The sequence below is a fragment of the Neoarius graeffei genome, chromosome 5 (genome assembly GCF_027579695.1).
Source record: "Neoarius graeffei isolate fNeoGra1 chromosome 5, fNeoGra1.pri, whole genome shotgun sequence".
Lineage (NCBI taxonomy): Eukaryota > Metazoa > Chordata > Actinopteri > Siluriformes > Ariidae > Neoarius > Neoarius graeffei.
This window is the reverse complement of record NC_083573.1, coordinates 27,093,249-27,119,634: the sequence shown is the minus strand read 5'-3', so window position 1 is coordinate 27,119,634 and position 26,386 is coordinate 27,093,249. Positions and strand designations below refer to the sequence as shown.

At 41.4% G+C, this 26,386-nt stretch overlaps 1 protein-coding gene across 1 annotated transcript; it reads left to right on the top strand.

Annotated features, from left to right (window-relative positions):
* Positions 1-822: 822 nt before the first annotated feature.
* Positions 823-24,423, top strand: slc50a1 (solute carrier family 50 member 1). The gene is made up of 6 exons (XM_060921454.1): positions 823-1,046; positions 6,581-6,658; positions 6,813-6,936; positions 7,147-7,308; positions 20,443-20,562; positions 21,185-24,423. The coding sequence occupies exons 1-6, from the start codon at positions 979-981 to the stop codon at positions 21,290-21,292; spliced, it is 660 nt and encodes a 219-aa protein (XP_060777437.1). The 5' UTR covers positions 823-978; the 3' UTR covers positions 21,293-24,423.
* The last annotated feature ends 1,963 nt before the right edge of the window (positions 24,424-26,386 follow it).

Genomic DNA, 26,386 nt, shown 5'->3' with positions numbered 1-26,386 from the left:
ATCTCTCATTCCCTCTCTAACCATCCCTCTTTCTATCTATCTACACATATCTCTCTCTCTATCCATCTATCTATCCCTCCCTATCCCATCTCGTTCTATCACCTCTCTCTTCATCTCCCCTTCTCTATGCAACGGCCCTATCCCCCACTTGATTGACTTGACTTGATTCACTGATTGCATTTCTAATAATAAAAGTTGTTTACTTTGTTAACCTAACATGTTTTGTGTTGGCTCAATTTACCCCACGCAGTGGCTCATCTTACCCCGTGCATTAGGTAAGTTGAGCCACTTGACATTTTTTTTCAAGAGGTAATATCACTCTAACCATAAGAGCTTATCAATTATTTTTTGCTCAGATAGTAACAGTACACTTTGAAATTTGGTATGGTGTGTAGACTGGAAGCAAAAATGGCTTTAACATGTAGTTATGATGAAAAATGTAAAAAGTGGCTCATCTTACCCCGCTCTCCCCTAATGTACCGGGTTATTTCTGTCTAGATTAGAATACGACGGTAAAGGGACATTGCCGGAACAGGTGCATTATTGTTTCCGGGTCCGTCTCACACAATGAACAGTCCACACAAATGTCTCTCTTAAACTTAAGCATATAATGTTTGGCAGGATAGTATCTATGAATTAGTTTGAAAGTCGCCTCCTTTACTGTGTTTGTAAGGAAGTATCTGTATGTATGGAGGGTTCCGTTCCGAAGAGAACCTCTTATCTAAGCGCACACGTTGAGATACACGTCAGACTGTACAGCTCGTTCTCCATTGGCTGTGTTTGCGTGTTTCTTCCGCGTTCAGTAACCAATCAGAGTGGAGGAGTGGACCTCGTCCAGGATACAAATACGGAAATAAGGAGTGTAGATGCTAAGGGTGCTTACTGCGTAAAGGTTTTGTGCATGTTAGTTACACTGGTGATGGTTAAGCGTTTGCTAATTCTTAATAATAGGTAAAATAGAGGTTTCTTTCTCGTTCTATGGATTTTCTGCAGTTGTTATCATGGGCGTGCATCGTGTTTACCATCGGCATGTTCTCCACAGGAGTGTAAGCTGCCACGTTATATATTCCAAGTGTGCATTTGCTTCCTGTTGGGCTTCTTTTTATTGCATTTAGAAAGGAATTAACATTAGTTCACACAATGGCAGGATAATATTCCTAACGTTATTCACGATAGTTATATCCATGTTATAGAACAAGAGCTGGGATTTGTTTGTATCTAATAGCCTTCTTACAGATAACTATAAACTTCCAAATGATTCCATACTTAACTTAGGGTTGTTTTACAATCAGGGTACAAAGTTTGTGTCACAGGGGTCCAAAATTCAAATTGATTCAAAATGGTTCTTGTACCAGTTTTTAAGTGAAGGACAAGTTAAAGAACAGATAGGCATGTGTAATAGTTTGTATTATAACAAGATTAAGTGTAGCTTTAAGCAGGGCTGGGAGAAACAAATGAAGTGATTCTCGGAGAGGACTTTTTTTTTTGACAATTCAGAATCCACTACTTCCATAGTGCTTTTAAATATAAGGCTGTAAGCTTTGTGTTAGTTGTCTCTAATATTTATGTCCCAATATCTTGACCACATTTTAGGATTAAAATAATCATTTTAGCTATGTTATTTTATATTGAAAAATTAGCTGTCTTGGAGATGAAATTTTTTTTTTTGACACAATTACATACTAATTTGGGGCGGCACGGTGGTGTAGTGGTTAGCGCTGTCGCCTCACAGCAAGAAGGTCTGGGTTCGAGCCCCGTGGCTGGCGAGGGCCTTTCTGTGCGGAGTTTGCATGTTCTCCCCGTGTCCGCGTGGGTTTCCTCCGGGTGCTCCGGTTTCCCCCACAGTCCAAAGACATGCAGGTTAGGTTAACTGGTGGCTCTAAATTGACCGTAGGTGTGCGTGTGAATGGTTGTCTGTGTCTATGGCTACGTTCACACTGCAGGCTGAAGTGACTCAAATCCGATCTTTTCGCCCATATGTGACCTGTATCCGATCTTTTATTGACAATATGAACGACACAGATCCGATTTTTTCAAATCCGACCCAGGCCGTTTGGATATGTGGTCCTAATTCCGATTCCTATCCGCTCTTTTCATATGCGACTTCAGTCTGAACCGCCAGGTCGCATTCATCCGACTTACACGTCATCAACAAGCCACAAACGTCACTATTCTGCGCTGAAGTAGGCGGCGAGTCTCTCAAAAAAAGTTACAACAACATGGCGCATAATCACGGGCGCAGATAGAGGGTGGGACGGGTGGGATTCGTCCCACCCAGATTTAAATTCACTTCGTTCGGTCCCCCCCACTTATAGGGAGGAAAAAACGTCTATGCTGTCTTTCTTTGCATAAGGCAAACCTCACGGAAAAATCAAAAGACTAATTACCATTCGGTTTATTGAGGTGCACAGCAGTATATACATAGTTGCAACAACTCGCATAAAACAAAACACAGGCTGATATTCGGTTGGTTGAGCTGCGCAGACTGCACAGGTTGCGAGCTCGAGCTTGGTTGCTATGGTAACCCACAACAAGTTTGACAGGCATATCGGGGTTGGGGTTGGTTTGCTGGCAGCTTTGTCCCCCCCAGTTCAAAAAACGTATCTGCGCCCCTGCGCATGACATCAATGCGAGGGACGCTTCGGGCTGTGAAGGTTCTGAATCTTCTCAATGGAAGGACGCAGAGGTTAGGGAGCTGATTTCCATTTGGGGGGATACAGCTATTCAAGCTAGATTGGATGGGTCATACCGCAACCGGGCGGTTTTACTTCCGTAAACACTGGCCATGCTCACTGCGTGTGACGTCGTCGTATCCTGCAATGCGCATGCGGAACACTTTTAGTTCGCTTTTCGTTCATACTGAGGATCACATACAAGTCGCATATATTTGTTAATGTGAACGACCTCACAAAAAAATCGGAATTGAGCATTAAGCCTTGCAGTGTGAACGTAGCGCATGTGTCAGCCCTGTGATGACCTGGCGACTTGTCCAAGGTGTACCCCGCCTTTCACCCGTAGTCAGTTGGGATAGGCTCCAGCTTGCCTGCGACCCTGTAGAACAGGATAAAGCGGCTAGAGATAATGAGATGAGACATACTAATTTGATCAAAATAGTCTGAAAACTTACTGGCATTCAACATAAAAATTAACGGTTTCCAATGATGGGGAACCAAATATTTGTTTTATGGTATAAAGAATGATTTAAGTGCATCCCTTTTGGAGCTACCTGTGGTCAAAAGAGCACTTTCTCTAAATGACATGAGTAATTTTGCTAAATATGACACATTGCCATACATTCACCGAAAATAACGTTATCACCAAATTTTTTTTTTTGCATGGTAAATAGAGCATCACAGGGCTACAATAAACAACCAAGTTTATTTAGTCAAGCCTTTTGATATTGAAGATAATAAGTGTTAAATGTGATTTTTAGCTTGTGTACCCCGATTGTAAAACAACCCCTTACTAAATAAGCAACACCTGCACACTGCCAGTCAAATGCTTTTCTACACCTGGAGTGTTCTTGTGGCTTATTACGGTTTCATCACTATTACCCCAATCCTCAATGATTCAGGATAGCAATAGAAACGCAAGTCTTTGTGGAACTTAACTTCTCACTTTCACATTTAATTAAAGGTAGACACACCTGGAGGATAAACTCATTCCACCTACAGAGAAAAGACTCTCAATGCTAGTATTCACTCTAAAGCAAATATAAAGTATGCCTAATTGTAGGGTTGTTTTTTTTTTTTTTTATAATTTGATTTGAGATTAGCTTCATGGGTGGCACGGTAGTGTAGTGGTTAGCACTGTCACCTGCCAGCAGAAGGTTCCAGGTTCAAACCTCATGGCTGACAGGGGCCTTTCTGTGTTGAGTTTGCATGGGTTTCCTCTGGATAGTCTGGTTTTCCCCCCACAGTTTGAAGACCTGCAGATTTGGTAAAAAGTTGGGGAGGGTTGTCAGGAAGGGCCTCTGGTGTAAAACATGTTTGATTGGCATATGCAGAACAGATCAGCTGCGGTGACCCTTAATGTACAGGAGCAGAAGAAATGAGATTTGATTTGGAGTCAACTTTTCTAAATTCACTTATGCCTGAATCAAGCTAAAAAAATTCAGTGTAATTCTGACAAGATTTTATTTAATGCTGACAAATTTCCAGTGTCCGAGCTGAATACGAACTCTGTGTAGGATGAACTGGCTTTGTAGTGTGACATAATTGAAGAACAGTGATGTGGAGTCTGAGACACCCCACGACACCCTGATGAAAAATCTAGCATGTCAGAAATGTTTTTTGTATTTTCTCACCTAGTTTAACAACTATGTTCCTTCTGTAGCCACAATTGACAAATTCATTATCCTCCTCACTGATGTCACACAAGGATGTGAACGATGGGTCACATCCTTGTGATGTCATGTCCAGGTCAAACTTGCAGTGTTACCAGTTTCACAACCGAGACATGGCATTTGTCTTTATGGCACTATGATTGCCTAATCTGACATGGTGATCATTGTGAAAATGTTGTGTAGTCTGATATTGGTGTTCGACAACCTTTTTTGACTGGCAGTGTATCTAAATGAATGATTTTACACCTAGTGTTGAACATTTATACTGTGTTTTCAAAAGTCATTTTGGATTCTGTGTATGAGCTACAAGATGAATGCTCAACATGTTTCCTCACATGGAGAAAGTGTTAAATCACAAGTGATATGAGGAGGAAAACCAGTTTACATGTTTTCTGTTGGGCTTAAAGTCACTTTTTAAGCTTTCCTTACTACTTTAGGTTAATATTTTATTTATATATACCTGATGGCATTTGCACTCTGTAGGTCTTTTTGCAGTTCTCTGAGGTGATTATTATCCTGACTTTGCTTCCTTTAGCCAGTATTAGCTTTAGGTATTGTGCCAATATTATTTGATTTAGAATTGGCATTAAAAAAAAAAAATTCCACTTCCAGTATCCTAATAACATCAATTGCACTATTGTCTGAACTCCAGCATCCCTCAGCTCAACCAATCCCATCATTTTTCCTCATTCTTTCCAGTATGTTTTTAATGTGCTACATTTCGCCTCCTCTCACCATTTTCCCTTGAGGGAATCACTGGCATTTTAAGGGTCATTTCAATACTTGGTTAGCTTAAGTGAAGTTTTGGATGATTCTTTTTTGGGCCAAAGATTTTGATGCAGCATGACCATAACCTTCATGAACAGATCTTGCCCAGAGGCATTGCAATGTAATTTAAATTTTAAAGCAGTGTGAGGAGAAAGCTGTGGTCTAAATAATGGCAGTAAAATTTTATTTGGTGCATTCAAATCTACTCACTGGCTACTTTATTAGGAACACCCATACATCTGCTGTTTTTATGCAGTTTTCTAATCAGCTGAACCCTTGGCAGCAGTACAATGCATAAAATGCAGGTACAAATCAAGAGCTTCAGTTAATGTTTACCTCAAACATCAGAATGGGAACAATTGTGATCTGTCTGTCTCTGACGTTCATGGTGGCATGGGTGTTGGTGCCAGATGGACTGATTTGAGTATTTCAGAAACTGCTGATCTCCTGGGGTTTTCACACACAAGTCTCTAGAGTTTACACAGAATGGTATAAAATACATTGAGTGAATGACAGTTCTGTGGGTGGAAATGCCTTGTTGATAAGAGGTCCGAGGAAAATGGCCAGATTGGTTTAAGCTGCCAGGAAGGATATAGTAACTCTTTACAACCGTGGTGAGCAGAAAAGCATCTCGGCATGCAACAGCAGATCATCACATTGGGTTCCACTCTTGCCTACCAAGAACAGGAATCTTAAAATCAAGAACAAGTTCCTATTAAAGTGGCCAGCCAGTGTCCTTTACTTCATTTTACAATCCTTTACTTTATAGACTGTCTATTCACCAAGAGAATTTCTTGCCCCACAACAGCTTCAGGACCTTCAGTGCAATCCTAAACTTGGGTTGCTATTTGTACAGGGTTTCACATGTTCTTCCCATGTTCGTGAGTTAGTGGCTTTCCTCCGGCCTCCCAAAAATATTCCAGTAGGTCGACTGGCGATGCAAAATTGCTCCTCTGTGGGAATGTACGTGTGTATATGGTGCCTTGTGATGGACAGGCAATTTTCATCCAGGGTTTATTCCTGCTTTACACCCAGTTTACTCCTGATCCATCATGACCCTGACCCAGGATAAACATCAAAGAATCAATGAATTTTCTGGCTTCCCAGGATGCACTGCTTCCCCTGTCCAGAATTCCACTCCTCTGAAGCTGTTTGGAGCCTTTCAGAAGGAAGCATAAATCAGGCTTGATGTGATTTGGAAAAAGCTGCTCCTGGCTATATTTTTCTACCCGTAGGTTGTAAGTGGGTATGTGTGATCATAATTCCACGCCATGAAGGCATGGAACTGTAAATGCCTCTGAAGTCTTTGCTAAACCTTACTTGGCTGTGTGTATATTGCACAAAAATAAAAAGGGTAGCATTTAGTGATTCTGATGAAGAGCCACTATTCAAGCAGAGAATTTAACCATCAGTATGTTTCTACAGCATTTGCATCTGATTAATCCTTTGGTGTTTTGTATTTTGCAGGACCGATTTGAAGAAAATGAGAGCCACTCAGAGTGCCGATAATGTCCAGTTTCTGCCTTTCCTCACCACAAGCTTAAAGTGAGTGCACAAGTGGCATGCATATGTATACAGAATACTAGTGTCATCTTGTGTATGTACTGCATGCACGTGTACATTTGCATGTGTACACCGCTTTTGCATACAAGATGACAAAACAGCCAGACTCATTTTAGTGTTTCCTGTGTCTCTTCAGTAATCTAGGCTGGCTGTACTATGGGGTGCTGAAAAAAGATGGCACGGTGGTGCTTGTTAATTCCATTGGAGCCTCTCTACAGTGTCTGTATATCCTCACCTACTTGCATTATGCCAAAGAGAAGGTGGGTAAATGAGATCTGGAGCCATAATGATAACTATTCTTTGCAATAAATACTTAGAATGTTTGCTGTTGATTATAATTAAAGCTTTGTGGCCAAATGGAGTATATGGCATTATAGAGAAGATGCACTAAATAGTCACCCAGTCATGTAGTGTTTTGGAGCAGTTAGAATTAATTTTGGATTGTTTTTGTGTGGGGGTGTCTCTTTCAGATGAACGTGTTTCTGCAGACATTGGGCATGGTGTGTATGTTGTGTGTATCATGGGTGTATTTCAGCATGATTGTTCCTCCGGGAAGCACTCAGCTTTCACAGCTTGGCCTTGCCTGCAGCGTCTTCACCATCACCATGTACCTGTCACCGCTCGCTGACCTGGTAAACACACATCTACACAGTTTGAGCTTTTCTACATATTTCAGTCATGAAGATGTCAAACTATGAAATGAGGTATATGGAATTGTTCACTGACTGAAAAGTGCAGAGAAAAATCAAGACGTGTATTTAATCAAAGTATCCTTGATGACAATAAGTGCTTTGCACAATCTTGATGTTTGCAGCACTTGGATGTTTCAAGAAGTTCCCATATGCTGTGCGTTTGTTGACTGATTTTTACTGCCCATCCAGCCATCCGTTTACTATGCTGCTTATCCATTGTGGGTCACAGGTGAGCTGGAGCAAATCCCAGCTGACTTCAGGCGAGAGATGGGGTTCACCCGGGGTAGGTCACCAGTCTCAGGGCAACACAGAGACGAACAACCATTCACACCTAAGGGTAAATTAGAGTAGCTAGTTGACACAGGCATGGGGAGAACATGCAGACTCCACGCAGAAAGGTGTGGTGATGCTACCCTTGATTTGTTTTTTAGAATATAGGAAAATTATTGATGGAACATTTTGAAATGTATATCTTCCTAATAGGCTGTATGGTGGTGTAGTGGTTAGCACTGGCGCCTCACAGCAAGAAGGTTCTGGGTTCAAGCCCAGTGGCTGGCGAGGGCCTTTCTGTGTGGAGTTTGCATGTTCTCCCTGTGTCTGTGTGGGTTTCTTGTGGGTGCTCTGGTTTCCCCCACAGTCCAAAGACATGCAGGTTAGGTTACTTGGTGGCTCTAAATTGACCATGGGTGTGAGTGTGAATGGTTGCTTGTCTGTGTCAGCCCTGCGATAACCTGGTGACTTGTCCAGGGTGTACCCTGCCTCTCACCCATAGTCAGCTGGGATAGGCTGCAGCTTGCCTGTGACCCTGTAGAACAGGATTAGCAGCCACAGATAATGGATGGATTTTCCTAATGTTTAATTAAAAAAAATAAATATTTATCAATTGCTTTCAATCAACTTTACTATTTGTATTTATCTTATGTTAAGTATAAGATTTTGATAAAAAGAGCTTAGTAACGTTGTGTTTTTTTTGTTAACGGACACTGTACTTGGGCATATCAGGTGTGAATTCAAATTCAATCCAACTGCTCTTATTGAATACAAAACAACATACTTTTTTACAGAATTAAAATGTTTATCCATTCTTGAGATATTACAAATCAAAGATTGGGGGGAAAAAAAAGGCTTAATTTTTAGAAAACTGACCTCATATGTATTAGGATAATATGGTCCGAAATGGGCCTCATTAATGAATGAGATCAAATGTTTTTTAAATCAGTTTTCTATTCAAGATATTTACATGGAAATTGGCAGGCACATAGATGGTTGTATATTGAAAACAAAGTTTGAAAAATTTAGTAAAAACAAATTCTGCAAATTAGTATTAATTATGCTAAAATGTTAAATCGGTACACTCAAAGTAATAAGATTATTTCTAATATCCTCTTTGTGTAGGCCTTTATTTCTCAAGTAGGGCCTACTAGTGTTTACATGAAAGAATATAAATTATTTGGATTAATATTCACAGCTTTCAAGGCTAACCTCAAAAAATACTGTGAGGGCCACATCCAATAAACAATTCCAGTTAATTGAATTGAAATTGACACGTGTGTTTCTGACTTCCGGTTTTTAAAAATATCATTCCAACCATGAAGGTCTCTATTTTTTTTTTTTTTTTATCAAAACAACTACAGTTATATTCTAAAATGGTTATTTTCATAAATCAGTTTTGTTTGAAAAAATAAGTAGGTAAAGTGCACTTCAAAGTCTCCCATGAATCATAACATCAAAACTAGAAGATGGAAAATTTTGCTGAATACTTCATCAGAAATAGTGAGCGCTAGAGAGCATCCCTATAAAAGTTATCTGATTGATATTCACAAGTAATCCTCTCGGAAACTGATCAGAAGAGAGCCTGACCACTTTCCCATGACTCAAAAAGCACCGGCAGTTTCCTGACATCCCGCAGGCAGCGTGTACTCTGTTGTACCAATTTTAACCTTCCGTTACTCCCAAAGTACTGAACAGATCTTAATGAGAAATTTCTTTGGAAAGCAGAGATAAGCTTTTTATTGATAGTATTCATGACAGAAATATTATTCAAGAGTTAAGCAACGAGAGATTTGGAAACTTAGATGAGCATCTGCATGCACAATTTTCACAGCACTGCCAGCGAGCGTCTGATGTGCCTACTGTACTGCAGAAACAAGTGGCTACTATAACACAACATGCAACACAGTCTGCTATAATGATTGGCTAGGGAGAACACAGTGGGATCAATATACTGTTATGAGCATGCACTCCATGGCCAAAAGTTTGTGGATACCTGACCACCAGCCCCATTTGTAGTTCTTCCCCAGACTGTTTTCACAAAACTGCAAGCACACAACTGTATAGGATGTCGTATGCTGTAGCATTACAATTTCTCTTCACTGGAACCAAGCAGTCCAAACATGTTCCAGCATGACAGTGCATCTGTGCACAAAGCAAGCTCCATGAAGATATGTTTTTTGCCTAGGTTGGAATGGAAGAACTTGAGTGGCCTGCACAGAACCCTGACTTCAACCCCACTGATGAACTGGAATGCTGACTATATCCCAGGCCTCTTTGCCAGACATTGGTGTCTGATATAACTAGTACTCTTGTGGCTGAATGAGCACAAATCCTCACAGCCATGCTCCCAAATCTAGTGCAAAGCACTTGATTTTAAAAGTGCAAATCTGGAATGTTCAAAAAACACATGGGTGTGAGGGTCAGGTGTCCATAAACTTTTGAATATAGCATATTTAATGCTAGACGTGTAGGAATCAGGGCATACTCTATCACATTTGAATAAATTTCTTTACTAGTTGAGAAATGAGAATTTCCTGAACAAATCTTGAGCAGCTGAGTGCATATGTCAACTGATTTTGAATACAATCCTGTAATTTAAGGCACCATTTCATTTTGATATGAAAGTTCACTGGGAAGCTAATTAATCATTTATCATATGCTTGTATTCTGATGCAGAAAACCAGATTGGGTTCCATTCTTCTCAGCCAAGAACCAAAACCAGAAAAAGGTCACCTGGTCCATTTCCAACCTTCAGTTGTCCAGTTTGAGTCTGTGCCCATGATGGCCTTGGATTCCTGTTCTTGGCTCAGAAGTGTGGTAGACAGTGTGGTTTTCTGCTGTTGTAGCCCATCCGCCTCAAGGTATAATGTCTTGTGCATGCTGAGATGCGTTTCTGTTCACCACTGTTATCCAGAGTGGCTATTTGAGTTACCATAATTTTCCTGTCTGCTTGAAAGTCTTGCCATTAACAAGGCGCTTTTGCCTACAGAACTGCTGCTCACTGGAGATATATATATCTCCAGTGAGCAGCAGTTCACTGAGATTACATTACAGTTCTTTTATTTTTGACACTTTTCAGTGACCACTAATGTCTGCTTGCACACAACCCCCCCCCCCCGGCTGTCTGAAAAACACTCACAGGTTAGTAGACAGCCAATAATTTGACACAGGTGCACCTCATCACGTTACCTGCTGGTTCAACCTGCTTCCTTGCTGTTCACTGCGGACACTCGACCATGCTCATGCTGCCACATATCCCCACCACCTGATTCAGGCTGGGGAGCTGTCCAGCCTGCAGCTGACTAATTTTTCATGTTTTTCTTGTGTCCGGGGAGCCAATATGGGTGGCTGCGCACCACTACCCCTGGGGGAGTCTCAATGTGGTGTTCTATGAGGTGCGTGTGACCAGGGAGGGGTGAGAACCCATCAGAGAATTCCTCCTGCAACCTAACTACCTCTACTCTCTGGGATGGTGAGAAGTGGACTCCACAGGGGACTGGGGTGAATTGGCTGCCCTTTTTAGACTTGCCTCTGGTCCCAGTTCCGCCCTCTCCAGAACTACCATCTCCAGAGCCATAGAAACCTCATCTCTCCATGGTTTCAGGAGACTGAGGTGGTAAATTTGACATGCGTTGCCCCTTCTGGCTGTTTGACCTCCCCAATTCACCACGTGACCTCAAAGGGCCCTTGCTACTTGGCAAGCAACTTCGAACTCGAGGTGGGCAGTAAAATGAGCATTATCTCCTGGTGCAAATTCCCTTAGCCATGCCCCTTTGTTGTATAGGTAAGCTTGGCATTCTTGGGCCTGTAGCCAATTCTCCTGGGTTACGTGACTTGGTGCATGAGTTTTGCTCTTGGGTCAAGAACGTATGGTTTCATTTTTGCTTTGAGAAGGCCCTTCCTCCCAATTTTCTCTAATGATGTTTAAGATGGGGCTTGCACCCATATAGCAATGCAGATGGGGGGAAAACCTGGTGAAGACTTGTGGGACCTCGTGTACTGCAAACAGAGGGTCAAGCCACCTGTCCCAATTTTTAGCATCCCTGTGAACAAACTTACAAATCATGTTCTTAAGCGTTTGGTTAAATCATTCGACCAGCCTGTCTGTTTGCAAATGATAAACACTAGTACAAATTGATTTTAATCCCCAATAATTTGTACAGTTCGCGCAGTGTGCATGACAAAGTGTCTTGACCAGTCAGGATTTCTTTTGGAAACCCAACTTGGGGGATAATGCAAAAGAGTGCCTCTGCAACACTATGTGCAGAGATATTGCAGAGCAGTACTGCTTCCGGAGATCACATTGCATAATCCCCTGTGACTAATACAAAGTGATACCCGTGTGTAGATTGATCTAATGGCCCGATGAGATCCATGCCAGTTGTTTCAAAGGATATCTCAATCAGTGGCAGTGGCTGCATTTGGTGTGGCCGCTGAATTTACCAGCTGGCATTCGCGACATGCCACACACCACCTGCAGACATCGGAGCAAATCCCTGGCTAATAGAAACAGGCCACAAGACGATTTAGTGTTTTGTCCTGCCCCAAATGCCCAGCCATAGGATTATGATGAGTTGTATGGAATAAAAATTCCCTGTGGCTCTCGGGACCAACAGCTGTATCATGTTTTTCTTTAGTTTGAGTGTCCTGTATCACTTGCTGCAGCCGATCCTTGTTTTATCTGTAACCACTTATCCCATGGGGGGCAAGCTGGAGCCTATCCTAACTGACCATGGGCGAGAGGTAGGGTACACCCTGGACAAGTTGCCAGCTCCTCTCAGGGCTGACACACAGACACAAACAACCATTCACACTCAATTTAGTCACCAATTAACCTAACCTGCATATCTTTGGACTGTGGGAGGAAACCCCCACAGACACGGGAAGAACATGCAAACTCCACACAAAGGCCCTCGTTGGCCGCTGGGTTCGAAACCAGAACCTTCTTGCTGTGCGGCGACAGTGCTAAGCACTACACCACCATGCTGCCTACAGCCTATCCTTAATGCAAAAGTACAGGAAGGAAAGCGCAACATTAGCCTGGAGGATTTGGCCATCAATTACTTTCACCTGGTCAAAAGCACGTCTTTGAGACTTGTCATGTGCCTGCTCCAATGGGAAGTCCCCTAAGGGATTCCCCAGAGAGGGAGGAAGCCCCCCCCCCAATCATGACGTGGTACTGATGTGGACGGTCCTGGGACTGCCTCCCCAGCCAACATTGTGAGGTGCCATTGCGGGACCCACCCATGACTGTCTGCTTCATTAAGGTTTTAAACATTTTTAATGTTGGTTCCCAGTTTCAGCGGGTGAGAGAGGGTGGCTTTTCTCCCCAGAAGTGGATGGTGATGGGCATTAGTGGATATTGGTGTACATCACTGTGCATACACTTCACCTTCACCAATGGTGCATTCCCCAGTGCCCCATGTTGAGTCAGGCTTTGACGTATGGAGGTCTGATTACAGTCTGAATCTACCAAAGCCTGATGTGTACCCCCCCCCCCCACATACACTCAATTATTCTGTATGCCCCTGCTCAATCGGGGGAAGCCTGAGGTGCATTGGGAATGTGAATAAGTAGCCCTGTCTCCTTGCAGAAGCACTGATTCCCTGCCTTCCCTCCATACCTACAGACCTTGCCTGGGCTTGTTTGGTTCTGGTGGGCATGGAGTTCATCTGTGCAGAGGTGGGGGGGTTAATGGTGGCACAGACAGGAGTAGGGAGAGTGGAAACATGAGGACAGACATGAATGCAGAGAGCAGGTTTAGGGGGAATTGGCCAGTCTCCATGGGGCTGGGGGGGGGGGGGGAGAAGGAGAAAACAAAAGTGAAGAGGGAGGGAGGGGAAGTTGTAACAGAGCCTGCTAATGAAAATGCTGTCAGATGATCCTCAGCCAGCTGGACTGCCTCCTCCAGCGAGATCATTCAGTGACTCCGGATCCACACTGAATGTCCTCAGCTGGAGCTTGGCAGCTGGGCCACAAAATGCTCCAGTGTCACTTGCTTGATTCAATGTTGCACTCACTGGCCACCAGCCACTGTTTGCAGGCATCCTGGAGTTGCTGGGCAAACACCCAGCCCACTTCGCTGTAAGCCAGTGAGCAGAAGTGCTGGCGCTGCTATTCTGGGCCATGGCCGACCCACTGTAGGATGGCTCTCTTCTGGTGGGGGGGTACTCCAGCCTGTTGGTGGCTGTGAGCTGGGCTTCCCCTGACAGGAGTGGCAGTAGGCAAGCTGCCCACTGAAGTTTGCGATGAGCTCACCTCCATGACATGCTCAATGAAGGTGTCTGGGTTGTCCTGCAGCCCCATCTTTATCAGCTAGATGGGCATGCTGGCCGCAGGAACGATGGCTGGAGCATCTGCAGGCTGGATCTAGCTTCGTATCACCTGCTAGTTCTTTGCCTGGGCTTTGAGCAGAGCCTGGAAGTGCCAGCCCAGATCTACAGACAGGGCGACAAGGGCATGCTGCTGGCGCTGCAGGTTGTTGGCGAGCATTTGGAGGAGCTCTCAGACTGGTTTGGATCCCATGGCAGCATCCATGCCTCAGTCCTGGGTTTCGGCACCAGTGTAACAATGCTTTGACTTGTGGGGGAACAGAGGAACTGGAAACAGGCTTCAGAATAGAGTTCTTTTATTGACTCTTCAGTGACTACTAATGTCTGCTTGCACACACACAAGTGGGGTGACTCAGCTCTTGCTGTCTCTCTATCGCTCCTGGCTGTCTGAAAGACACATGGACATGTTAATAGATGGTCAGTAATTTGACACAGGTGCACTTCATCACATTACCTGCTGGTTCAACCTGCCTCCTCACTGTTCATAGTTGATGTACAACCATGCCCCTGCTGCCACAACCCAATTGTCTTATGTCTTGATGCGAACATCAGCAGAAGCTCTTGACTTGTATCAGCATAAAATTGATTGCGCTGCTGCCAAATGATTGGATAGCTGTGTGTATGACCACGTTTTCCTAATGAAGTATTTCAGATAATGAGAGTTCCAAGAAGCTATACTTTAGTCTATAACCCAGATTTTAGTCAGAAAAGTCTTCGTCAGCATTATTTTCCCCCATGCTTTCTGCTGTGGAAGCCAATCAAGAGACCTAATGTAACACAAGGTCATTTAATTCTGAAAGTAGGACAGGGTAACAAATGCAGAGAAATCCCACATGGTGCTGTGAACAGACCAAGTAGCTGAAGTGTTTCAAAGGGCAAAATGTTAATATGAATGGTGCTTCTGGTTTTAGGCATGTCAAAATTCAAGTTATTCTAATATTGTGGTATTCATTTGATCTTCATATTAAGCAATATTGCAAGAGTGCTGTTGTACTGAATATCAGCACAGCTGTGATACAGCCACAGGTAATCACAGCTTGTGCTAATATTCACTACATCAGCACGATAGTGTGATGTTGCGTTCATATCACAGTTCTGTTAACAATTAATACTGTACAACTGACATTTCGGACCCAAAACAGGCAAAAACATGGTCAACAAAAAAGGCTTCCCAAAGAAGCCACAGCTGGATAGAGCTTTGCATGTTGCCATGACGACACACTGACAGCCCATAGTAAGTGGCTTCAATATAATGAACTATTCCTTGAATTGAAATTTAATGTAGAGAACAGTCAAATGTACCAGTGACTTTATACTAAATACTGTATCAGCACTCTTGGCTTGCTGTGTGCCCAATCAAATTAGTGTCCAGAACAAACTGCTTAGTATAAAAATAACTTGTGTTCATGAAGTGTAATATTTTGATACAAGGTACCTACTGCTAATAAATATGCTATTTGAATATTAGATTGAAAATGTTTATTCAGTCATCACATCACCATTTCATTCTTTGATGTACATCCAGCTATAAGGTGATTTGCTTGTTGCCCATCACTTTGTAGCTGATAGTTGGTCAACAGTTCCAGGCTCTAGTTGCCTAGGTATGCCTCTTGTCTATTTCTTCACCCCAATTTTTTTCTAAGTGAAACAAGCAATAGCTGGCAATAGAATGAATTAATGTTACGAATTTCTGTTTAGTTTACCAATTCAGTTGATTAATTGTCAGAAACTAGCTGGTAATTTATGGAAAGGGGAAAAGATGATGGCTAGCAGAAATATTTGCACAGGTTAACCCACATAATGCAGTTAGATTAACATGGGATGGCCTTGGGCTAAAGTGCCCAAGAGTAGCGGCGCACACGTACGTACGCAGCAACTTTGCTCTCCTATGATGAATTAAATTTTGTTGTACATTTGTGCAGTGACCCAGGCATTCTATTCCATTCTAATGAGCTTTGCACATGTAGTTGTAAATAAACATGGATGGTATAGGATATTACATGGTTGCATGAAGTTTATTTTTGAGAGCTGAATATCACGTGTGAGCTACATGAACGAGTGATGTTTTTCAATATAAGAAGATAAACTTCATACGTTCATGCCACCGTGTAATGTTTTGTATTGTATGGACACCTCCACAAAAAATGCAAGTTAATCAAAGTTTTGATTTGGTTTGCCATTTTGACATGTCTCATCAGTGGGAAAATACTAGAAGTGACATCAGCATGAAATATCGGGAATTATACATACAGGAAATTTTTTTTTTTCCCTTGATTGAATGAAAGCATGTATTCTATTCCCTTCTAGCAGGTTCTATTCATTTGGTTTGATAGCATGCAATATTGTTAGCATATCACTTATCCTATGTGTATTACATCACTCTGCCCAATGGAGAATGAGCATGCATTTGTTTTTAATGATATTGCACGTTTTCAAGACATGACGTCACATGTCAGAGCTGATGCGAATATCCAATAACTTCTGCTGTGCATGCACAGAACCATTTCTTTGTTCACTGGGGCAGAGACACATTGAAACCTGAAAGGCTTTCAAACCTTAATAGGGTTTTTTTTTTTTTTTTGGTCCTTATGACTTGAGTGCAGGGTTGTTGGTGACCACAACGATGAGCTGCTCTTCCATTTTGATGTGGTTTAAGTGGTAGGAACCAAAGTCATGGACGTTCTTTCTTTGTGGCCAACGTTTGGGCAACTTGGTGTTGGTTATGTCTGTCAGCGATATCCCTCACTATCCTTGTTAGTTGCTTCATTGGCATCACCTCAAAGTTGATTTAGTTTAACTCTGCACCTGCCAACTTTGTGTTGCCAATGGTTATTTTGCCTGTCCCCTCTACAAGTCAATGATTTTCATTGACATTCCATGGTCTCTGGTCACTACATCCCCACTAGTTTCTTGTTTGTTCTCATCTCTAGCTTTAGAGCCCTGTTCTTATCCCACCCCTCACCTGAGCATCTCCACTCATGGCTTGAGAACAGCCTTTGCAAATGAATGTTCATGAGGAAAGTGCTATCCAATTGATGAGGGGTGAGCAGTGGCTCATAATTTTAAAGGAACAGGCACTCAATTCAGCAGTTTTTGAACAGGGCTGTTTAGAAAGGATGAGATGGGAGCTGTGGTGGGGGTTAAATCCTTGCAGTATTTTGACCAAAGCATGTTAGACCTTTCATTAAGGCCTCAGGGAACTGTCAATTTGTGTAAAAGGGGTATAATGTGGCTCCTTAAAATCCTGAACTCCTTAAGGATTCACTGGCTTGTCCTTCTCGTGTAACCTTTGAAAGTTTCTTGTAGAAACAAAGTATGTCCACATCAGAAAGGGTTCCAAACTAGAATCCTTTTTGGCAGTGAATTTGGCTATTTTTCAGTTCATTGGTGAGTTAGAACCTGGAAATAAGCAGTACTCACTTCACTTCTCTCCATTCATTCTGGAATGGAGCGTGAGCCTTTCGTTCAATGTCTTAGCTCAATGTCAAAACTCCTTTCTTTTTGGACATTGTGCCTGTTACTTGGCAGACATCTATGCAACCTTCCACGCACAATGGCCTCATGTTCGTAAATATCCAGATGTAGAGATCAGGCATAAGAGTGCAGACTGTACCCATTGGTCAGGGGAGTTACAATTGAGACACTTCATAGCTTTCGAATAACAGGGTCTTTACTCCATACAGGGCTTGACATAAATCTTGCTGCTTGGATTAAAGTTATTCACTTGTCCTGACCATAAGCTTTTTTTATTACTATGTATTAGTTCAGTGAAAGGAAAGTGATTTTAACAAACTTTATCAAAGAGCAGGTATAGTTATGCTTCAGTGATTCTTTTTTTTTTTCTTCAATAAAATGCAAACTTCAACTGCAACAACAAACTATTCAGTGCCCCATTATGGTGCATGTGGTGTTTATAACCCATTACCTGATCTGCAATTTTAAGTTAGACTCACCCAAATTCAAAGCTCCTGGAGGAAATAAAGTTAAATCTTGATTAATCCAGTGAAACGAAGTATAAATTAACTTAAAGAAATGAAACCGAAAGAAAACAAGTTGGACATAATGGTAACCAAATCACATTGTGAATGAAAACCAACTGTGAGTTTGGCACTGTCATAAAATTTCCACGAAATATTTTACGACATTAACAAATCACAAATGTGTACCATACAGTGGACGTCTGCATGAAATGAAGATTCACCAAAGACTTGTTTTATTGAGATTTGTTCACCCTTTCTCTGATTTTGATTAAAGTCTAATCTGTAATTAGATATGATAACATGATGATTTTTACACACACCTGCTGTACTCTGCTTCCCTGGAATCTTGTAAACAATAACATGGCTGGATCACTGAGGGGATTGAACTAGCTTTGTTGGAACTTTTTATTGATGTAACTCTTGAATAATTTCTATAAACTTTTTTTTTTTCTCCCCCAAATATTCAACTTTTCCCATCATACAGGCAGATGCGGATTTGGCTGTCCCGGACAGTCAGACTACTGTTAATGTTGAGCCCTGTTTATATAATGATTATCAAACTATCTGATGGTGATGGAAGCTTTCCAAACTCATCCATTGTCTTGTATTTACAGATGCATATGAACTGGACCTGCCCACCCATTGTAGACTACAAGCATAGGCTGTTAAATCTTTTCAATCCCAAAACGTACTCGTTTAATACTTGCATGTCTTAGGCTTAGTTCAGTACCATTCTGTAGCAATCCCCGATGTGGGTGGAGCACAGAAGCACGGCAGGCGAGAGTTTGTGTTTACACACACGCACTTTATTCGGCTTTTCAGCTTTCTTTCACTCACTCACGCATGCACGCACACGTTATGGTCGGGGAGCGAATTCCTCTTCTCTCCTCTCCCCCTCCCTTTATACTAGGGCTGGGTATCACCAGATACCTCACGATACGATACTATGGCGATATTTTGCCCACGATAACGATAATATCACAGTACAGCGATTCTGCGATAATCGATATATTGCAAGAAATTTCAACCACATCACAATATCTGTCACTGAAGAAAATCAGAATTTATTGACCACTGTAAAATTACATTTCACATACATAACTACACACTCTTGCCAGACATATATTTGTCTCTATTCTACTGCTGGCAAAACCAAGAGTTGCTTCACTACAACATACAGAAAATTCCCATTTCTGTGCTAGTATTATCAACTTTTCTGTAAACATGGACACATCAGTGCTGCTTAACAAGCAGAATCAAATTGTTTTATGAAAACTTAAAACTTGCACTGCAGACTGCACATTTCAGTGCTAACACTAATATCAATTTGTTCTTTGTAAACTTGAGAACATTTAACTTGTGCTTATTTTGCAGGAACAACACACTGTCTGAAACACATTGAAAAGTGCAGTGGGTATCTTAATTGGAGCATCTTAATTTAATTGGAGCGAAACAGGTTTTGCAAAGTGCATTCTCTTTGTCCAGCTCACTTTTTTTTTTTTTTTCCCCTCCTCCTTTCCTTTGGAATCCAAAGTGCCTCCAAACATCTGCCTTAAAGTTCGGCGGCGTCTCTAGGTTTAACAGCCATGCTTGCCTGTTATTTTTTTTATTTTTTTTATTTATTTTTTTTTCCCCCCTCACTGCAACCGCCGGGGGAAAAAAGAGAAGACGAAGAGTGCCTTGCAGTGAGGTAGCGGCACAGCGACACCTCACGGAGCGGAGGTGCGGAAGTTGTACTGGATTTACAACCCATCTGAAACATGATTTTATTATTTGAAAAAATATCGATATTCAAATTGAGTATCGATATTGAATCGGAAGACAAAGTATCGCGATATATCGCCGTATCGATATTTTTGCACACCCCTTTATACTCCATCCCTGCAACACACACACAGACGCACACAAATTGACATCAGGTGTAATGACCTAGCCACTTACCTTCCCTGACCCCGCCCTCCTTTCACAGACTGCTGCTTGGCCACGCCCCTGCTGCCACACATTCCAAGAAAAAAAAAACATTTAGCTATAATAGGAAAACAAATCTCCCTCTCTCTCATGTATGGATTTTTCTCTTCACCAGTCATTAAGAGACTTTTTTTTTTTTTTTTTTCCCCCAATCTTATAAATGTTTTGTTTGGTAATGGAACAGAGCAGACAGACTAAACCATGAGTACTGTTACTGAACAGCTTTTGTGTGTTTTTTTTTTTTTTGGTCCCCCCCCCCCCCCAGTCTCCTTCTATTGTATGTGTTTTGATCCATTGCTCTGTCGACATGAAGCTATAGCTGGTTTCCTGTCTTTCTTTTCCCCTCTGTCTTTTCCTGTTTTTCATGTCACCATGTGAGTATCCATATCTTTGTGTGAGGAAATGGTGTCTCTCTGTCTCTCAATGTGTGTGATACTGAAATGCCACAACTCCTCAACATCTTGGATCATTTAGGCTATTAATAGATTTAATAGTCAGTTTATGTTCTGTGTCTCCTCCAGCTGGAAATAATACGCACTCGTTCAGTAGAGCGCTTGTCCTTCTCCCTCACTGTTGCCACCTTCTTTACATCGTCCTCCTGGACTCTGTATGGCCTTCAGCTAGAGGATTACTACATTATGGTGAGGAAACACACCTACATAACTCATATTTAGCCATTTATAACAATAACATACCCTTGACAAGTGTAATAAGATGAAGCGCGTGCTGTCCTGTTCTCAGGGAACATAATTTCTGTGAGTTCACAATTTTACTCATCTTGCGTTACTTGTGCAGCTTTCAGAAATGGCTCCAAATTAAATTGCTTTCAGGCCTTTGTCATGTATGTAATTCTGAAATGTAGTGCACGCTGTCTTTTGGTTACATTGTTGAAGCTTTTAAGTTGTGATTTTTGATTATGAAGGAATTTGTGTCTTAGCTCTTGCAGACAGGTTGCTAGATTCCTACAGCAGGAAAAAAGGCCACACTTCATGTCTCTCATAATTTGGAACATGCACAAGCAGTCAGACTAAAAGCCCTGCAGAAAATTGGAAATCCTCCTTAGTGATGTATTATTGTTCATCTTGGTTATTCGTATTAAATTTATAGGGCTAGCCTGTGATGTAGCTATTAGTCATGTGATTCTGGAGTTTAAGGGGTTAAATTAATGGACAAGTTGTTTTATGATGCCTTATTTCAGCATTGCAAGTGTTTAAGGAATAAAAACATTGTTTCTGAATTATTTAATTTCTCTCTCTCTCGTAGGTTCCCAACACCCCAGGTATCGTGACGAGTCTCATCCGTTTCCTCCTCTTCAGGCTGTTCGGATCTGCTAGTCAAGACAAGCCATCTTATAAATCTTTCCAAATCTAAAGTCTAATTAAGGGTGTCCTCACACGAGGAGCAATTGGCACCGTCCCCCCGCCCAAGTCTGCACTCACGTTGTGCTTTTACGTTGCAGTCCTGAGTGCGCTTACGTCATCACAATGCAGCTTTCACTGACTACGCTATGCATTCATCAATGAAGTGAGAACCAGACCTGTTAACCCAAATATTCTCCATTGAATTGAAACTTGCACACTTTAGTAATCACGCTGTGCATAAGCCCAACTGAACCGTGCCTAAGCACAGTCTGTAGTGATGATGCTAGTCAAATGAACCGGACTTTGGAGGTCAAATGCATTTGGGCGCAGTGCGAATCATCTAGTGAGTACACCCTAAGTCACCAAGTGCCTTAACCATGTTCCCTTGGCCAATTTCAACCAAATCTCCCATCAGTCACTGCTTATATCACACCCTGTTCTTCATACTGTCTCCTATGTTTGAGCTTTTCTTGTCATTCATTTTAGTGCGATTAGTAGAAGCCAATTCAAGCTTAATCCAAACTTGCCACTGCTTAAATAATCCAGAAAGAATATGAATCAGCTCAGTGGTTATGGTTATCTGCTGGTTACTAGAAGTTTGGTTCCACAAATTCAGCTCCAAGCTTTGTCACACTGCCACTTTTGAGGAAGACCCTTAATGCTCAAAAGCTTTGGGGTGTCTGTACCCACTGTGACTCCAATTTACAAAGCACGGATACGTGGGAAGAAAATTCTCCCAAGTCTTCGTCGGGCAACTGTCACATTTATAAATGCCACCAGGTTGTGCTCACAAACGGGTAAATAATTTCAGTCTTATCTGCAAATTGGATTCTGACATCCTGAGGCATCATGTTCAGCTATTGTTTATTCAAGCATGCCTTTTTTAATTGCAATTTTATTTCTATTTTCTAATCCTGTGATTTCATAATTTCTGTAAATACCTTAATGTGATTGGTTAATAATAGTTTGGGTGGCAGACCTACACAAAGCTTTGCTGTATGTATCCGTATGGATGTACTATAAAAGCTGACCCAGGGCCAGACAGGCAATTTTTTTAAAATTGATGCTTGGCAGCTTTTTGTTTAAAGCTCCTCTCTGACACACCTCTGGTCCTTAAGGTTATCTGGTGTGTTTTGGTTTGGAGCAAACAAGCACATGCCCTGATCTCGGGGTGTGACTTTGTTTACAGAATATCGGCCTGAATGTGCCAAGTGTGTGCGCACGCGCACCATGCACTAACCTAAAGAAGCCCTTGAGGTCCTTGGTTTAGGTTAGGTCATGTTTTTATGTACACACACAGTAATAATCCAGGCCCTAGACAACATCATATGTATCATTTTTAAAGTTGTCCCATTAGTCCACCATGAGATTAAAAGCTCCTAATAGAAAAGTGTGTTGTAAAGAACTTTGCTTCAGAGTTTCTGTAACTTGAGGGCTCAGTATGAACTTTTTTTTTTTTTTTTTAGTCCACTTGTGTAGTCAGATGAAGATGCAGGAAGATTTTTCACTTGTCCTGACCATAAGCTTTTTATTACTATGTATTTTATTAGTTCAGTGAAAGGAAAGTGGTTAACAAAGTTTATCAAAAAAATCAGGTATAGTTATGATAATCGTTATGCTATAATTGTTTTTTTTTTTCAATAAAACTGTAACAATAAACAGACTATTCAGTGCCCCGTTACAGGGCATGTTATCACCCATTACCTAATCTGCAATTTTAAGTCCGACTCGCCCAAATTCAAAGCTTCTGAATGAAATAAAGTTAAATCTTGATTTATCCAGTAAAATGGGAAGTATAAATTTAATGAAATGAAACCGAAAGAAAATGAGTTGAGCATGATAAGGGTGACCGAATGATGCTGTGAAATAAAACCAACCCTAAGTGAGTTTGGCACTGTCGTAAAATTCCCACAAAATATATTATGACATTTGTGATGGTTAATGTGTACTATACAAAAGAAATACAATGAATGTCTGAATGAAGTGATTCACCATAGATATTTATTTTAGTGAGGTATTTGATCACTGTTTCTCTGATGTTGATGAATTCAAAGTCTAATAATCCTATATTACGATATGGTTATTTTTACACTCGCACCTGCTGTACTCTGCTTCTCTGGAATGTCATAAACAATAACATGGCTGGATCAAGGTGATTTGAACTAGTTTTGTTAGAACTTTATTGATGTAACTCTTGAATAATTATTATAAATTATCTTTTTTTTTTTTTTCCCCCCCAATGTTCAACTTGTCCCATCTGGACCAAAAATTTGGTTGTCCAGGACAGTCTGACTACTGTTAATGTCAAATCCTGTACTTTTGTGTCCTAAAACTTCCTTTGGCCATTAGACATTTCCTTAAAGGTGACCTTTTAATCACGGAGTAGGCTACAATATACTTACTGGATCCCATACTAGATTGTATAAAGTTGCAGGCCCTGACAGCACCTTATTAAAGTATCTTAGTAATTCTGCTCACTTCTGTCTTCAAACCAGCAAAGCGGATTTAATGTTTTATGACTGACATTTATGAAGCTACTAGCTCGGGACTGGTGACAATAGGAAATGCGCTGCTCTTTCAGTGTCACCAGTCAAAAAAATTCCCAAAGACTTCCAGATCAAGAATGAGCAGTCTGTACACATCTACAAGTCCAGACTCCTTTCACCTTGCATTAGATTTCACCAAAATCCGAGGAGTGAAACACAAACGATCCATGAGAAGGTGAGGGCGCAGATGGAGTTTTTGGCGTATTGCTCCAGTACATCTGCTCAAGTCGAGAAGGTTTGAGTTGGAGACTAATGGGTACATATTTACGCGTATGTGTTCACATACTGTTTACAAAGCCAGTTAAAGGAACAGCTATTGGTACCAGTGTCTTATTTCTCATAAGGTGCTTTAGTGTCAGCTCTGTAGGAGTATTGGAGATAAAATAACTTTATCTGGGCTTTATTGTGTTTTAAAAAAAGTTTTCTACGCTCTGCTGGAGTTTTTCCAGCCAGGGAATTGTGATGATTGTGCTGTTATCCGTTTCAAATATATTTCATGTGTACGGAAGGTGTTCCACTTTACAATGATGCAGGAGTGGTTTGTTTTACTGTATGTAATGTTCTTATATGCTACATTTAATCACTGTGGACTGAATTGATGTTTGTTTTTCTTGACTGCATTTCTCAGAAAAAAAAAATTGTATGGTCTTTGCATAATGAGCATCTTCTGTACCTAAGGAGGAATTAGAGTGAGAAGCATAGCTTAGCATGTGAATGTCTGTGGATTCTCTCTCGGAGAGGATAATCTCAGTGAAAAGCGCAGACAAACGAAAAAAAAAAAGATCCTTGATATTACGGCTTACTAGATGGAATGCGATTCATGTATAGCTGGCTATAACTTTGTTTTTTCCTTGTAATGCCACTACTAGCATGAATGCAACAACTGTCAGTGTATCCCAGAGAGGCTCAGCATGCACCTCCTTCCCTATGGTCAGGGAGAGATGAAAGCACGGAACATGGGAACGATTATCAATTACACATGTCCTTTGTGAGGGTCTGCTTAAAAGACCACAGGGTGGTGCAAGTTCAGGACAGATTTAAGAAGATTTAATTATGTTTAGAAGCAAAGAGATAACAAATATATAATGCATACAGGGGCATGCAAAAGTTTGGGCACCCTTACTGAAAATGTCTGTTACTGTGAATAGTGAAGTGAGCAGAAGATGAACTGATCACCAAAGAGCATAAAGGTAAAGACGACATTTCTTTTCAGCGTTTTCTGCAAGATTTGTGTATTTTTGTTTTGTACAATTGGAGATTGAAAAAAGAAAAGGAACACAATGCGAAAGTTTGGGCACCCCAATACATTTGAGTTCTCAGGTAACTTTTTTACCAAGGTTCCAGACCTTAATTGGCTTATTGAGCTGTGGCTTGTTCAAATTCTTCATTAGGAAAGGTCCGATGATGCAGATTTCAAAGCTGTAGAAATTCTCTCTGATTCCTCAAACTTGTCCCTAAAATCAACAGCCATGGGCTCCTCTAAGCAACTCCCTCGCATTCTGAGTAATAAAATTATTGATGCTCACAAAGCAGGAGAAGGATACAAGAACGTAGCAAAGTGTTTTCAGGTAGCTGTTTCCTCAGGTTGTAATGTTATTAAGAAATGGCAGTTAACAGAAACAGTGGAGCTCAAGGTGAAGTCTGGAAGATGAAAACTTTCTGAAAGAACTGCTCATTGGATTGCTAGAAAGGCAAATAAAAAAACCCCTATTTGACTGCAAAAGACCTTCAGAAAGATTTAGCAGACCCTAGAGTGGTGGTGCACTGTTCTACTGTGCAGCGACACCTGAACAAATATGACCTTCATGGGAGAGTCATCAAAAGAAAACCTTTCCTGCGTCCTAGCCACAAAATTCAGCATTTGAAGTTTGCATATGAACGTCTAAATAAGCCTGATGCATTTTGGAAACAAGTCCTGTGGACTGATGAAATCAAAATAGAACTTTTTGGCTACAATGTGCAAAGGTATGTTTGGAGAAAAAAGGGTGCCAAATTCCGGGAAAAGAACACCTCTCCAAGGCCGAAGCATGGGTATGGATCGATCATGCTTTGGGGTTGTGTTGCAGCCAGTGGCACAGGGCATATTTCATTGGTCGAGGGAAACATGGATTCGAATAAATACCAGCAAATTCTGGAAGCAAACATCACACCATCTGTAAAAAAGAAGTTAAAAAGAGGATGGGTCCTACAATAAGACGATGATCCAAAACACACCTCAAAATCTACAACGGAATACCGCAAGAGGCACAAGCTGAAGGTTTTGCCCTGGCCCTCACAGTCCCCTGACCTAAACATCATCTGTGGATAGATCTCAAAAGAGCAGTGCATGCAAGACAGCCCAGGAAACTTGTAGAACTGGAAGCCTTTTGCAAGGATGAATGTGAAATCCCCCAGGTAAGAACTGGAAGATTATTAGCTGGCTACAAATAAGTGTTTACAAGCTGTGATACTTGCCAAAGGGGGTGTTACTAGGTACTAACCATGCAGGGTGCCCAAACTTTTGCTTCGGGCCCTTTTCCTTTTTTGTCATTTTGAAAATGTAAAAGATGAAAATAAAT